This window comes from Bombina bombina, chromosome 5, assembly GCF_027579735.1.
Source record: "Bombina bombina isolate aBomBom1 chromosome 5, aBomBom1.pri, whole genome shotgun sequence".
NCBI classification, from domain to species: Eukaryota; Metazoa; Chordata; class Amphibia; order Anura; family Bombinatoridae; genus Bombina; species Bombina bombina.
The window spans coordinates 426,481,065-426,495,832 of NC_069503.1; the positions used below are offsets into that span (position 1 = coordinate 426,481,065).

At 39.4% G+C, this 14,768-nt stretch overlaps 1 protein-coding gene across 2 annotated transcripts in view; it reads left to right on the forward strand.

The window, feature by feature from the left end:
- The window catches only part of ANO10 (anoctamin 10), a 778,263-nt gene that overhangs the window by 33,049 nt on the left and 730,446 nt on the right, over nucleotides 1-14,768 (forward strand). For both annotated transcript variants that reach the window (XM_053714266.1, XM_053714265.1), the window contains exon 4: nucleotides 8,610-8,744. In XM_053714266.1, coding sequence (XP_053570241.1) covers nucleotides 8,610-8,744 — 135 coding nt within the window. The remainder of the gene's footprint in view (nucleotides 1-8,609; nucleotides 8,745-14,768) is intronic.

Here is a 14,768-nt window from a genome sequence, read left to right on the forward strand (position 1 = left end):
CCCATTGTTTCCTATGGGGAAACACTTCCTACGTCTGCACCTAACACCCTAACATGTACCCCGAGTCTAAACGCCCCTAACCTTACACTTATTAACCCCTAATCTGCCGCCCCCGCTATCGCTGACCCCTGCATATTATTATTAACCCCTAATCTGCCGCTCCGTAAACCGCCGCAACCTACGTTATCCCTATGTACCCCTAATCTGCTGCCCTAACATCGCCGACCCCTATATTATATTTATTAACCCCTAATCTGCCCCCCTCAACGTCGCCGACACCTGCCTACACTTATTAACCCCTAATCTGCCGAGCGGACCTGAGCGCTACTATAATAAAGTTATTAACCCCTAATCCGCCTCACTAACCCTATCATAAATAGTATTAACCCCTAATCTGCCCTCCCTAACATCGCCGACACCTAACTTCAATTATTAACCCCTAATCTGACGACCGGAGCTCACCGCTATTCTAATAAATTGATTAACCCCTAAAGCTAAGTCTAACCCTAACACTAACACCCCCCTAACTTAAATATAATTTACATCTAACGAAATAAGTTAACTCTTATTAAATAAATTATTCCTATTTAAAGATAAATACTTACCTGTAAAATAAATCCTAATATAGCTACAATATAAATTATAATTATATTATAGCTATTTTAGGATTAATATTTATTTTACAGGCAACTTGGTATTTATTTTAACTAGGTACAATAGCTATTAAATAGTTAAGAACTATTTAATAGTTACCTAGTTAAAATAATAACAAATTTACCTGTAAAATAAATCCTAACCTAAGATATAATTAAACCTAACACTACCCTATCAATAAAATAATTAAATAAACTACCTACAATTACCTACAATTAACCTAACACTACACTATCAATAAATTAATTAAACACAATTCCTACAAATAAATACAATTACATAAACTAGCTAAAGTACAAAAAATAAAAAATAACTAAGTTACAAAAAATATTTTTTTTTTTACAAACATAAGAAAAATATTACAACAATTTTAAACTAATTACACCTACTCTAAGCCCCCTAATAAAATAACAAAGCCCCCCAAAATAAAAAATTCCCTACCCTATTCTAAATTAAAAAAGTTACAAGCTCTTTTACCTTACCAGCCCTGAACAGGGCCCTTTGCGGGGCATGCCCCAAGAATTTCAGCTCTTTTGCCTGTAAAAGAATAAATACAATACCCCTAATCTAACCCAAACCCCCCTTAAATAAACCTAACACTAAGCCCCTGAAGATCTTCCTACCTTGTCTTCACCATACCAGGTTCACCGATCTGTCCTGGCTCCAACATCTTCATCCAACCCAAGCGGGGGTTGGCGATCCATCATCCGGTGCTGAAGAGGTCCAGAAGAGGCTCCAAAGTCTTCCTCCTATCCGGCAAGAAGAGGACATCCGGACCGGCAAACATCTTCTCCAAGCGGCATCTTCGATCTTCTTCCATCCGGTGCGGAGCGGGTCCATCTTGAAGCAGGCGACGCGGATCCATCCTCTTCTTCCGTTGTCTCCCGACAAATGACGGTTCCTTTAAGGGACGTCATCCAAGATGGCGTCCCTCGAATTCCGATTGGCTGATAGGATTCTATCAGCCAATCGGAATTAAGGTAGGAATTTTCTGATTGGCTGATGGAATCAGCCAATCAGAATCAAGTTCAATCCGATTGGCTGATCCAATCAGCCAATCAGATTGAGCTCGCATTCTATTGGCTGATCGGAACAGCCAATAGAATGCGAGCTCAATCTGATTGGCTGATTGGATCAGCCAATCGGATTGAACTTGATTCTGATTGGCTGATTCCATCAGCCAATCAGAAAATTCCTACCTTAATTCCGATTGGCTGATAGAATCCTATCAGCCAATCGGAATTCGAGGGACGCCATCTTGGATGACGTCCCTTAAAGGAACCGTCATTCGTCGGGAGACAACGGAAGAAGAGGATGGATCCGCGTCGCCTGCTTCAAGATGGACCCGCTCCGCACCGGATGGAAGAAGATCGAAGATGCCGCTTGGAGAAGATGTTTGCCGGTCCGGATGTCCTCTTCTTGCCGGATAGGAGGAAGACTTTGGAGCCTCTTCTGGACCTCTTCAGCACCGGATGATGGATCGCCAACCCCCGCTTGGGTTGGATGAAGATGTTGGAGCCAGGACGGATCGGTGAACCTGGTATGGTGAAGACAAGGTAGGAAGATCTTCAGGGGCTTAGTGTTAGGTTTATTTAAGGGGGGTTTGGGTTAGATTAGGGGTATGTGGGTGGTGGGTTGTAATGTTGGGGGGGGGTATTGTATTTATTCTTTTACAGGCAAAAGAGCTGAAATTCTTGGGGCATGCCCCGCAAAGGGCCCTGTTCAAAGCTGGTAAGGTAAAAGAGCTTGTAACTTTTTTAATTTAGAATAGGGTAGGGAATTTTTTATTTTGGGGGGCTTTGTTATTTTATTAGGGGGCTTAGAGTAGGTGTAATTAGTTTAAAATTGTTGTAATATTTTTCTTATGTTTGTAAATATTTTTTTATTTTTTGTAACTTAGTTCTTTTTTACTTTTTGTACTTTAGCTAGTTTATGTAATTGTATTTATTTGTAGCAATTGTGTTTAATTAATTTATTGATAGTGTAGTGTTAGGTTAATTGTAGGTAATTGTAGGTAGTTTATTTAATTATTTTATTGATAGGGTAGTGTTAGGTTTAATTATATCTTAGGTTAGGATTTATTTTACAGGTAAATTTGTAATTATTTTAACTAGGTAACTATTAAATAGTTCTTAACTATTTAATAGCTATTGTACCTGGTTAAAATAATTACAAAGTTGCCTGTAAAATAAATATTAATCCTAAAATAGCTACAATGTAATTATAATTTATATTGTAGCTATATTAGGATTTATTTTACAGGTAAGTATTTAGCTTTAAATAGGAATCATTTATTTAATAAGAGTTAATTAATTTCGTTAGATGTAAATTATATTTAAGTTATGGGGGTGTTAGTGTTAGGGTTAGACTTAGCGTTAGGGGTTAATCCATTTATTAGAATAGCGGTAAGCTCCGCTCGGAAGATTAGGGGTTAATAATTGAAGGTAGGTGTCGGCGATGTTAGGGAGGGCAGATTAGGGGTTAATACTATTTATGATAGGGTTAGTGAGGCGGATTAGGGGTTAATAAAGTGTCGGCGACGTTGAGGGGGGCAGATTAGGGGTTAATAAAGATAATATAGGGGTCGGCGGTGTTAGGGGTAGCAGATTAGGGGTACATAGGGATAACGTAGGTGGCGGCGCTTTGCGGTCGGAAGATTAGGGGTTAATTATTTTAAGTAGCTGGCGGCGACGTTGTGGGGGGCAGGTTAGGGGTTAATAAATGTAATACAGGGGTCGGCGGGGTTAGGGGCAGCAGATTAGGGGTACATAAGTATAACGTAGGTGGCGGTCGGCAGATTAGGGGTTAAAAATTTTAATCGAGTGGCGGCGATGTGGGGGGGCCTCGGTTTAGGGGTACATAGGTAGTTTATGGGTGTTAGTGTACTTTAGGGTACAGTAGTTAAGAGCTTTATGAACCGGCGTTAGCCAGAAAGCTCTTAACTCCTGCTATTTTCAGGCGGCTGGAATTTTGTCGTTAGAGCTCTAACGCTCACTTCAGAAACGACTCTAAATACCGGCGTTAGAAAGATCCCATTGAAAAGATAGGATACGCAAATGGCGTAGGGGGATCTGCGGTATGGAAAAGTCGCGGCTGAAAAGTGAGCGTTAGACCCTTTAATCACTGACTCCAAATACCAGCGGGCGGCCAAAACCAGCGTTAGGAGCCTCTAACGCTGGTTTTGACGGCTACCGCCGAACTCCAAATCTAGGCCATAGTTTGCTCAGAAAAGCTTAGACTTAATAAAGTATGACAAGTATACATTAGTTGAATTTATAAACAAAGTGCAGTGAGCCTCATTCCATACCCCTGTTGTTACTGAGTAGACCTCTCTTGGATCTTATAAATGGGTACATTGGTAATGGTATTGGGGTTATATAGAAGTAAAACTTAGTGATAAGAACAACGTGTATATAAAGACCTACATCGATCTAACATTTTATATAATGATGAGTACTCTCTCATACCACCATATTCATACCAGTATCAAGTTATGAAGTGGCGTAATATGTGTATAAGAGAAAAAAAGGCTAGGATACATCAAGCCCATAACAAATAAGTGTCTCTAACTAAATGATATATTCTGAGAGGCAATGTCTTCATAAATTTTAGAGTAACTAGGATCTACTTATAGGAGAGTATCACTGCCTACCATGTAAAATAAAAGCTCAATGTAAGTAGTATTTTATGCAGCCATTGGAAAATTTATAGCTGTTCATCTTAACTCTTAGGAGTTATATTATGCTGACTTCCGCTCTGCAGCCCCGGCTGCGGGCCACACAGGGAAGATTAATGGTCTAATAGCAGAGCCTTTCATTACAATACTAAGTAGATTCTGTTACGTAAAGTGTGAAATATTTCATTGCAATATTTATATAGAGCCTTATATGTCAGTAAAAATAAAAATAAATAACTAACAAGCTTCATAACGTGCAAAGCAAAACACAATTTAAAACAGTGGTATATTAAAAATTTCCACTTACCAACTTTCAGCAAGGCAAGGTTTTAATGGCAAGAGAAAAATCCCCGCTTATTAGTTATCAGCCCCCTATGTCTGTCTGAGCTAAGAGATTGTTCTTGGAGGGAGTCAGTGGGGCCTTATTTAGAGGCTGAGCGAGCCATGACATTTGATTCAAAGGACGGGTGTACATTTCAATTTGCTGTGGTGTCACATAGTCCATCTGGGTCTAGGAGCTTTATCTTAGATGTCTTGTGAGTGCCGACTATCGAAGTGGTTCATATTTATCCAGGGGTCCCCCTCAAGCCCCCTTGAAAACGTGTTCTGCGCCAGACACTGAATTGCCTGAGGAGATTGATGTCGCACTGTGGCAGCGACCGATGTCAGCATGTCCATGCGGTGGTCACCGCCTTTTGGGCGCTCCATGAATTTGCTAATTTTGTTACCAGGTAAGGTGGTTGGGCTGAATAAGCTTTCTTTAGTGCAATACAGGTCCCTGGTCAGTATAGCGGCAAGTTTAAGTTGCGTGTTAAACTTACTTACCATGTACTCGGGTATTTTAGTGCCAATTTGAGTATAAGATTTTAGTGCTTCCTCCGCTGTTGTAGGTATTATTCTGTTTGTGTATAGCCTATGCATCAGGATGTCAAATGGAGCTCTCTTGTATAGTGATTTTATAAGCTTCCCAAGTTTCGCAAACTGTGTATACAAATGGGCTGATATATCCATGTCCCGTATGGCCGCCATTTTCTTTCAAAGTTGCTTGGTGTCAGATTACACTTAGTTCCGTTCTTTACCTAGCTGTTCGGACACGCCCCAAATACTATCCCATTTTTTATTGATTTTGAATTTGCTTTTTTAGCCTTTATTTGTGGTTCCTTTGGAGCATACGACTGACTAATTCCGATATTGGATTATTTGTCTACACTATTGACTCCAGGAAATTCTATTGAGGCTTTGATCAATTACAGTGATGTTTTTAAACATTTTTACTCATAAGTTTATGTGTTTATCTTTTGTTTTGGGGGTTTCTTCACAAATCATATGTGTATTAATAAATAATTAAAAATATTAAATAATATATATTTTTTTTAATTGATGTATTTTATTTTAATTCTTTTATTGCACATTTGATGACAAACAATTCTTTAGCTATATAGCGCTACCTTCCAGGGTATTTCTGTACTTTTTACCTCCTTTCGGGTTAGGGAGGTATAGTGTGTACCAAATTTGAGGTGCAACCTAATAAACAAACCTCTTGTTTTACCCTCTTAAAATAAACAAGGCCAATTTTGGGCCTGAAACACAGAAAACTAATAATTACCTGGAGGAATATATAAGAAGATCACTCTTGGACCTTCATAGTGAAATATTACTCTACAATATCCGTATACAACCAATTATACTATGGTCCTATAGCAACTTAAAGAAAATATGTGTACAAGTATTGCTTTTAGACATGAGTAAACTATCACATGATGGAGCAGTCAAGATTGTTGAGCAAACATAATAAACTAGACGTGGCAAAACTGAATGATACATATTCAGAATATCTACATCCTAGTAAGTTGTCTATTAAAGGAGCATATAGAAACAACTAAACAAATAGCTTATAAGGATCGTTGAGAGGAAAGCATAGGCTATGGAATATGTGAGCGGGTCAATATGTTATAGGGAAGTACAAACGTACTCTACTTATTGTCACTGTCCCTGAAAGGCTGGGGAAGAAATAGAATGGTAACGGGCTTAGAGTACAATTATACTAATAATACCCAACCCCTGACATCTTACCATTAGTGTCTAAACTGAGTCTCCAGTAAATAGAGCTAGGGTGTTAAAACTTAGTAGGCTCTACTCATAATGAGATCTAAGGAGACAATCCTAGGGACTCTGTGATAGTGAAGATCATGATCACATATAGGTACATATCGGTTGATCCTAGGGATTAGTAGCACATAAAAGAAATATAAAAGCACAGATAAAATAACATAAAATTGTGTATACTTTTATCTGAAAACCAAACTCCTCAAGAAGGACAGAGAGCATAGTAATCATGATAGCATTACTATCTGAGTATATTTATATCTAAACGACTACAGCTGTCCCCCATAAATCAATGTTAAATTGTCAAGGTTCTGAGGTCTTAATAATACAATATGCTGATAATCAAGCTGAAGCTCTTACGGTTTTACTTATGTAACAAAGTAACATACTAAAAATAAGAACGTGGTGCCTTAGGAAAAATGTCTAAATTTAAGTAGGTTCTGCTGTCTCGGCTGCTGGCAGCAAAACCCCTAAAAGGCCAGCAAGATACTTGATGTTAGCAAAAACAGAAAAGGAGAGGTATTTCAGATATTAGTTTATGACTGTAGCTTAAATATAATTATGGTATACAGCAGTACAACTCAATAAGTGATGTCTATCAGCTTCAAGACCGTAGTTGCTAATGTTAAATTACTTATCTATGTACAGAAAGTGGGTATCAGTGTTATTTTTGAGTAAACTTAAATACTAAAATGTGAAATATAAGAATGAAAAAAATAATTTATATATATATATATATATATATATATATACACTGTGTGTGTGTATATGTGTATATATATATATATATATATATATATATATATATATATATATATATACACATATACAGGTGGCCTCGGTTTACAATGGTTCAATCTGCACCGTTTCAGAATAACAACCTTTTTTTTCAGTCATTTGACTGCTATTGAAAAGCATTGAGAAGCAGTGCATTAATTAAAATAGCCAGTAGATTGAGCTGTCTGCTTGTGTTGCAACAAAGATATGCAAGCTGAAATTAATCAGTTTAACCAGACCTGAGCTATCTAGCAGCTTGCAAAGGAACATGATCTTTCTGTCTATAAATCAGTCCAGAATGGAAAGCATAGAAAGAACTTTTTGCAGAAAAATGCAAGTAAAGTTTGTGTTGTTTGATTATTTTATTAGGTTTATAATGCTGTTTAGCAAATGTTTTTGTTCATTTAACTTTGTTTAATTATATATTCTGTGTTGTGTGATTATTTTATTAGGTTTATAATGCTGTTTAGCATTTAAAGTCTTCATTTCAAAGCTTTAAAAATAATATATTAGGTGTTACTTATGCCAATTTTGAGAGGGGCCTGGAACCTAACTCCCTCACTTCCCATTGACTTACATTATAAACTCTTTCTCTCTTTCTCTCTTTCTCTCTTTCTCTCTCTCTTTCTCTCTTTCTCTCTTTCTCTCTTTCTCTCTCTCTTTTTCTCTCTCTTTTTCTCTCTCTTTTTCTTTCTCTTTTTCTTTCTCTTTTTCTCTCTCTTTTTCTCTCGGGGCTTTAGAAAAGACTAGGTTAACATTTGTTACAAAGGTGTCAAAGAATAATAAAGAAAAAATGGACTTAATACTTATTTACCACCCTAGTCCTTGCATACTTAAAATGGAGCCTAGATACTAGCATGCCCCATTGCATGCTGGTATCAATCTTAGTGGCCAATCACTGGATGCCTCAGGAGTGAGGTAGTCCATTGATGCACAAAAAAGTGGCCCATGGTCATGTGACCACTCTGACAGCCAGTGAACACATGCAGTGAAAATAGTGTGTTTTTATGTATTTTTAAATTACATTTTATTTTAATAAAGTTTATTTTTTTACCCCTAAATTTTATTTTCTGCCATTGGCGATAAAAGGGTTAAACATCAACGTGTCAAAATATCCTGGGATATCTAAATTCTATATCTGCATACCAGTTTTGAAATGGGTGACTACTATTTAGCTTACAGTCTAACCATAGCAATTTTAAACCAATAATTCCATCTTTGTAGTATTTACCCTATATTTGCTATAAATTACTTGGAAACATAGATATATGGGGTATTCTTAAAATCAGGACCACATAATGAATTTTATTTTAAGATATTTTTCTTTAGCTACACTAGTTTTGTAGAAATGCTTATAAAGACAAGAAGTTTTCACTATTTTTGTTATGTTTTACAGATGAAGGGGATGACTTTCTAACCATGGCAGAATGTCAGTATATCATTAAACATGAGCTGGATGGGCTACGTGCCCAAGAAGAGAAACATATTCCCGGTTACCCAAATGCAAAGCTTTACCCTGGGAAATCATTATGTAAGTGCATTTTATAGTGTTTTTTTATATTTATTCTAAGCCTGAAGAAATGTACAGAATTATGCAGCCATAATATAATTTAAAAAGCAGACACATATACACTTTATGGAAAAAATAATAACAATATATATATATATATATATATATATATATATATATATATATATATATATAGTGTATATATATAGTGTATATAAACAATGCAGCTTCCAAGCTCAAAACTGAAGTGCTGATGCAATTTAGTACAGTCAAATCCTGTCCAAAACTGAAGTTGTGCAGGCTGGAAAAAAATGTACTTCAGTGCGAGGCAGCTCCAGAATAGTGCGAAAACCTGATGCTACAGATAAACAGCGTTTCTCCAGAATGGTGGTTGAGTTAAAACCTGTTCTGCAATTTTGCTCCAAAATGGTGGTTGTCTATAAACTAATTGTATTGGCTACTTAATAGAACACTCTCAAATGTTGGTTGCATTTTCTTTTCTTTACTATGTATTTATAGAATTCAATTAAAAAAAAGTTTAATATGGTACAGTTTTCTCTTGTTAAGTGTATTCAGTCCACGGGTCATCCATTACTTATGGGATATATTCCCTTCCCAACAGGAAGTTGCAAGAGGATCACCCAAAGCAGAGCTGCTATATAGCTCCTCCCCTCACATGTCATACCCAGTCATTCTCTTGCAACCCTCAACATAGATGGAGGTCGTGAGAGGAGTGTGGTGTTTTATACTTAATTATTTCTTCAATCAAAAGTTTGTTATTTTTAAATGGCACCGGAGTGTGCTGTTTTTTTCTCAAGCAGTATTTGGAAGAAGAATCTGCCTGCGTTTTCTATGATCTTAGCAGAAGTAACGTGCGGGGTCTCCTGCAAATAAGGTATGTGCAGTAAAATATTTTTCTAAGGAATGGAATTGACTAAGAAAATACTGCTGATACCGATGTAATGTAAATAAAGCCTTAAATGCAGTGAAAGCGACTGGTATCAGGCTGATTAATGTATATGCAGTAAAGTAATTTTCTAAGGAATGGAATTTGACTAAGAAAATGCTACTAATACTGAAGTAATGTAATAAGCCTTAAAATGCAGTAGAAGGACTGGTATCAGGCTTATCAATAGAGATACATACTCTTTAAAAAAGGATGTTTAAAACGTTTGCTGGCATGTTTAATCGTTTTTGTGAGGTACATTGGTGATAAAACTTATTGGTGCATGAATTTTTCCACATGGCTGACATATTTCTGCATAGAAACAGTTAACTGAGGCTCCCACTGTTGTAATAATGAGTGGGAGGGGCCTATTTTAGCGCTTTTTTGCGCAGTAAAAATTCAGTCTGTCTTCCTGCTTCTTCCTGCATGACCCAGGACGTCTCGAGAGCTCAAGGGACTTCAAAAGTCATTTTTGAGGGAGGTAATCAGTCACAGCAGACCTGTGACAGTGTGTTTGACTGTGTTAAAAAACGTTTTTTTTCTCTATTGATTATCCGTTTTGGGTATTAAGGGGTTAATCATCCATTTGCAAGTGGGTGCAATGCTCTGCTAACTTAATACATTTACTGTGAAAATTTGGTTGCTATAACTGATTTGGTTCATTGTTATTTCAACTGTGACAGTTTTTCTGTGCTTCTTAAAGGCGCAGTAGAGTTTTCTATATTGCTTGTAAATTTATTTTAAAGTGTTTTCCAAGCTTGCTAGTCTCATTGCTAGTCTGTTTAAACATGTCTGACACAGATGAATCTGTTTGTTCACTATGTTTGAAGGCCAGTGTGGAGCCCCATAGAAATATGTGTACTAAATGTATTGATTTCACTTTAAATAATAAAGGTCAGTCTTTATCTGTAAAGGAATTATCACCAGACAACGAGGGGGAAGTTATGCCGACTAACTCTCCTCACGTGTCAGTACCTTCGCCTCCCGCTCAGGAGGCGCGTGATATTGTGGCGCCAAGTACATCAGAGACGCCCATACAAATCACTTTACAAGACATGGCTACTATTATGAATAATACCCTGACAGAAGTATTATCTAAATTGCCAGAATTAAGAGGCAAGCGCGATTGCTCTGGGATAAGGACAGAGCGCGCTGGTGCTGTGAGAGCCATGTCCGATACTGCGTCACAGTTTGCAGAACATGAGGACGGAGAGCTTCATTCTGTGGGTGACGGATCTGATCCAGGGAAACCGGATTCAGAGATCTCTAATTTTAAATTTAAGCTTGAGAACCTCCGTGTATTGCTAGGGGAGGTTTTAGCGGCTCTGAATGACTGTAACACAGTTGCAATTCCAGAGAAATTATGTAGGCTGGATAGATACTATGCGGTGCCGGTGTGTACTGACGTTTTTCCTATACCTAAAAGGCTTACAGAAATTATTAGCAAGGAGTGGGATAGAAAATGTTTCCAATAGACGCCACTACACGGGACTTATGGCAGACGGTCCCTAAGGTGGAGGGAGCAGTTTCTACTTTAGCTAAGCGTACCACTATCCCAGTGGAGGATAGTTGTGCTTTTTCGGATCCAATGGATAAAAAATTAGAAGGTTACCTTAAGAAAATGTTTGTTCAACAAGGTTTTATCTTACAGCCCCTTGCATGCATTGCGCCTGTCACTGCTGCTGAGGCATTCTGGTTTGAGTCTCTAGAAGAGGCCATTCACAAAGCTCCATTGGATGAAATTATGGACAAGCTTAAAGCACTTAAGCTAGCTAATGCATTTGTTTCTGATGCCATTGTACATTTAACTAAACTAACGGCTAAGAACTCCGGATTCGCCATCCAGGCGCGCAGAGCGCTATGGCTTAAATCCTGGTCAGCTGATGTGACTTCTAAATCTAAATTGCTTAATATTCCTTTCAAGGGGCAAACCTTATTCGGGCCCGGCTTGAAAGAAATTATCGCTGACATTACTGGAGGTAAGGGTCATACTCTTCCTCAGGACAGGGCCAAATCAAAGGCCAAACAGTCTAATTTTCGTGCCTTTTGTAACTTCAAGGCAGAAGCAGCATCAACTTCCTCTGCTCCAAAACAGGAAGGAACTGTTGCTCGTTACAGACAGGCCTGGAAAACTAGCCAGTCCTGGAACAAGGGCAAGCAGGCCAGAAAACCTACTACTGCCCCTAAGACAGCATGAAGGGATGGCCCCCTATCCGGAAACGGATCTAGTGGGGGGCAGACTTTCTCTCTTTGCCCAGGCGTGGGCAAGAGATGTCCAGGAACCCTGGGCGTTGGAGATCATATCTCAGGGATATCTTCTGGACTTCAAAGCTTCTCCTCCACAAGGGAGATTTCATCTTTCAAGGTTATCAGCAAACCAAATAAAGAAAGAGGCATTTCTACGCTGTGTACAAGACCTCCTAGTAATGGGGGTGATCCACCCAGTTCCGCGGACGGAACAAGGACAAGGATTTTACTCAAATCTGTTTGTAGTTCCCAAGAAAGAGGGAACCTTCAGACCAATCTTGGACTTAAAGATCTTAAACAAATTCCTAAGAGTTCCATCATTCAAAATGGAAACTATTCGAACCATCCTACCCATGATCCAAGAGGGTCAGTACATGACCATAGTGGACTTAAAGGATGCCTACCTTCACATACCGATTCACAAAGATCATTATCGGTACCTAAGATTTGCCTTTCTAGACAGGCATTACCAGTTTGTAGCTCTTCCCTTCGCGTTAGCTACGGCCCCGAGAATTTTTACAAAGGTTCTGGGCTCACTTCTGGCGGTTCTAAGACCGCGAGGCATAGCGGTGGCTCCGTATCTAGACGACATTCTGATACAAGAGTCAAGTTTTCAAATTGCCAAGTCTCATACAGAGATAGTTCTGGCATTTCTGAGGTCGCATGGGTGGAAGGTGAACGTGGAAAAGAGTTTTCTATTACCACTCACAAGAATCTCCTTCCTAGGGACTCTTATAGATTCTGTAGAGATGAAAATTTACCTGACGGAGTCCAGGTTATCAAAACTTCTAAATGCTTGCCGTGTCCTTCATTCCATTCCACGCCCGTCAGTGGCTCAGTGCATGGAAGTAATCGGCTTAATGGTAGCGGCAATGGACATAGTGCTATTTGCGCGCCTGCATCTCAGACCGCTGCAATTATGCATGCTAAGTCAGTGGAATGGGGATTACTCAGATTTGTCCCCTCTACTAAATCTGGATCAAGAGACCAGAGATTCTCTTCTCTGGTGGCTTTCTCGGGTCCATCTGTCCAAGAGTATGACCTTTCGCAGGCCAGATTGGACGATTGTAACAACAGATGCCAGCCTTCTAGGTTGGGGCGCAGTCTGGAACTCCCTGAAGGCTCAGGGATCGTGGACTCAGGAGGAGAAACTCCTCCCAATAAATATTCTGGAGTTAAGAGCAATATTCAATGCTCTTCTAGCTTGGCCTCAGTTAGCAACACTGAGGTTCATCAGATTTCAGTTTGGACAACATCACGACTGTGGCTTACATCAACCATCAAGGGGGAACCAGGAGTTCCCTAGCGATGTTAGAAGTCTCAAGGATAATTCGCTGGGCAGAGTCTCACTCTTGCCACCTGTCAGCGATTTACATCCCAGGCGTGGAGAACTGGGAGGCGTACTTTCTAAGTCGCCAGACTTTTCATCCGGGGGAGTGGGAACTTCATCCGGAAGTGTTCGTTCAGCTGGTTCATCGTTGGGGCAAACCAGAACTAGATCTCATGGCGTCTCGCCAGAACGCCAAGCTTCCTCGTTACGGATCCAGGTCCAGGGATCCGGGAGCGGCGCTGATAGATGCTCTAGCAGCCCCTTGGGTTTTCAACATGGCTTATGTGTTTCCACCGTTTCCGCTGCTGCCTCGACTGATTGCCAAGATCAAACAGGAGAAAGCATCAGTGATTCTGATAGCGCCTGCGTGGCCACGCAGGACCTGGTATGCAGGCCTAGTGGACATGTCGTCATGTCCACCATGGTCTCTGCCTCTGAGGCAGGACCTTCTAATACAAGGTCCTTTCAACCATCCAAATCTAATTTCTCTGAGGCTGACTGCATGGAGATTGAACGCTTGATCCTATCAAAGCGTGGCTTCTCGGAGTTGGTTATTGATACCTTAATACAGGCACGGAAGCCTGTTACCAGAAAAATCTACCATAAGATATGGCGTAAATATTTATATTGGTGCGAATCCAAGAGTTACTCATGGAGTAAGGTTAGGATTCCTAGGATATTGTCTTTTCTACAAGAGGGTTTAGAAAAGGGCTTATCTGCTGGTTCGTTAAAGGGACAGATTTCTGCTCTGTCTATTCTTTTACACAAACGTCTGGCAGAAGTTCCAGACGTCCAGGCTTTTTGTCAGGCTTTGGCTAGGATTAAGCCTGTGTTTAAGACTGTTGCTCCGCTGTGGAGCTTAAACTTGGTTCTTAAAGTTCTTCAAGGTGTTCCGTTTGAACCCCTTCATTCCATTGATATTAAGCTTTTATCTTGGAAAGTTCTGTTTTTGATGGCTATTTCCTCGGCTCGAAGAGTCTCTGAGTTATCTGCCTTACATTGTGATTCTCCTTATCTGATTTTCCATTCAGACAAGGTAGTTCTGCGTACTAAACCTGGGTTTTTACCTAAGGTAGTTTCTAACAGGAATATCAATCAGGAGATTGTTGTTCCATCATTATGTCCTAATCCTTCTTCAAAGAAGGAACGACTTTTGCATAATCTGGACGTAGTCCGTGCCCTGAAGTTCTATTTACAGGCAACTGAAGATTTTCGTCAAACTTCTTCCCTGTTTGTCGTTTACTCTGGACAGAGGAGAGGTCAGAAAGCTTCGGCAACCTCTCTCTCCTTTTGGCTTCGTAGCATAATACGTTTAGCCTATGAGACTGCTGGACAGCAGCCCCCTGAAAGAATTACAGCTCATTCCACTAGAGCTGTGGCTTCCACCTGGGCCTTTAAGAATGAGGCCTCTGTTGAACAGATTTGCAAGGCTGCGACTTGGTCTTCGCTTCACACCTTTTCAAAATTTTACAAATTTGACACTTTTGCTTCTTCGGAGGCTGTTTTTGGGAGAAAGGTTCTA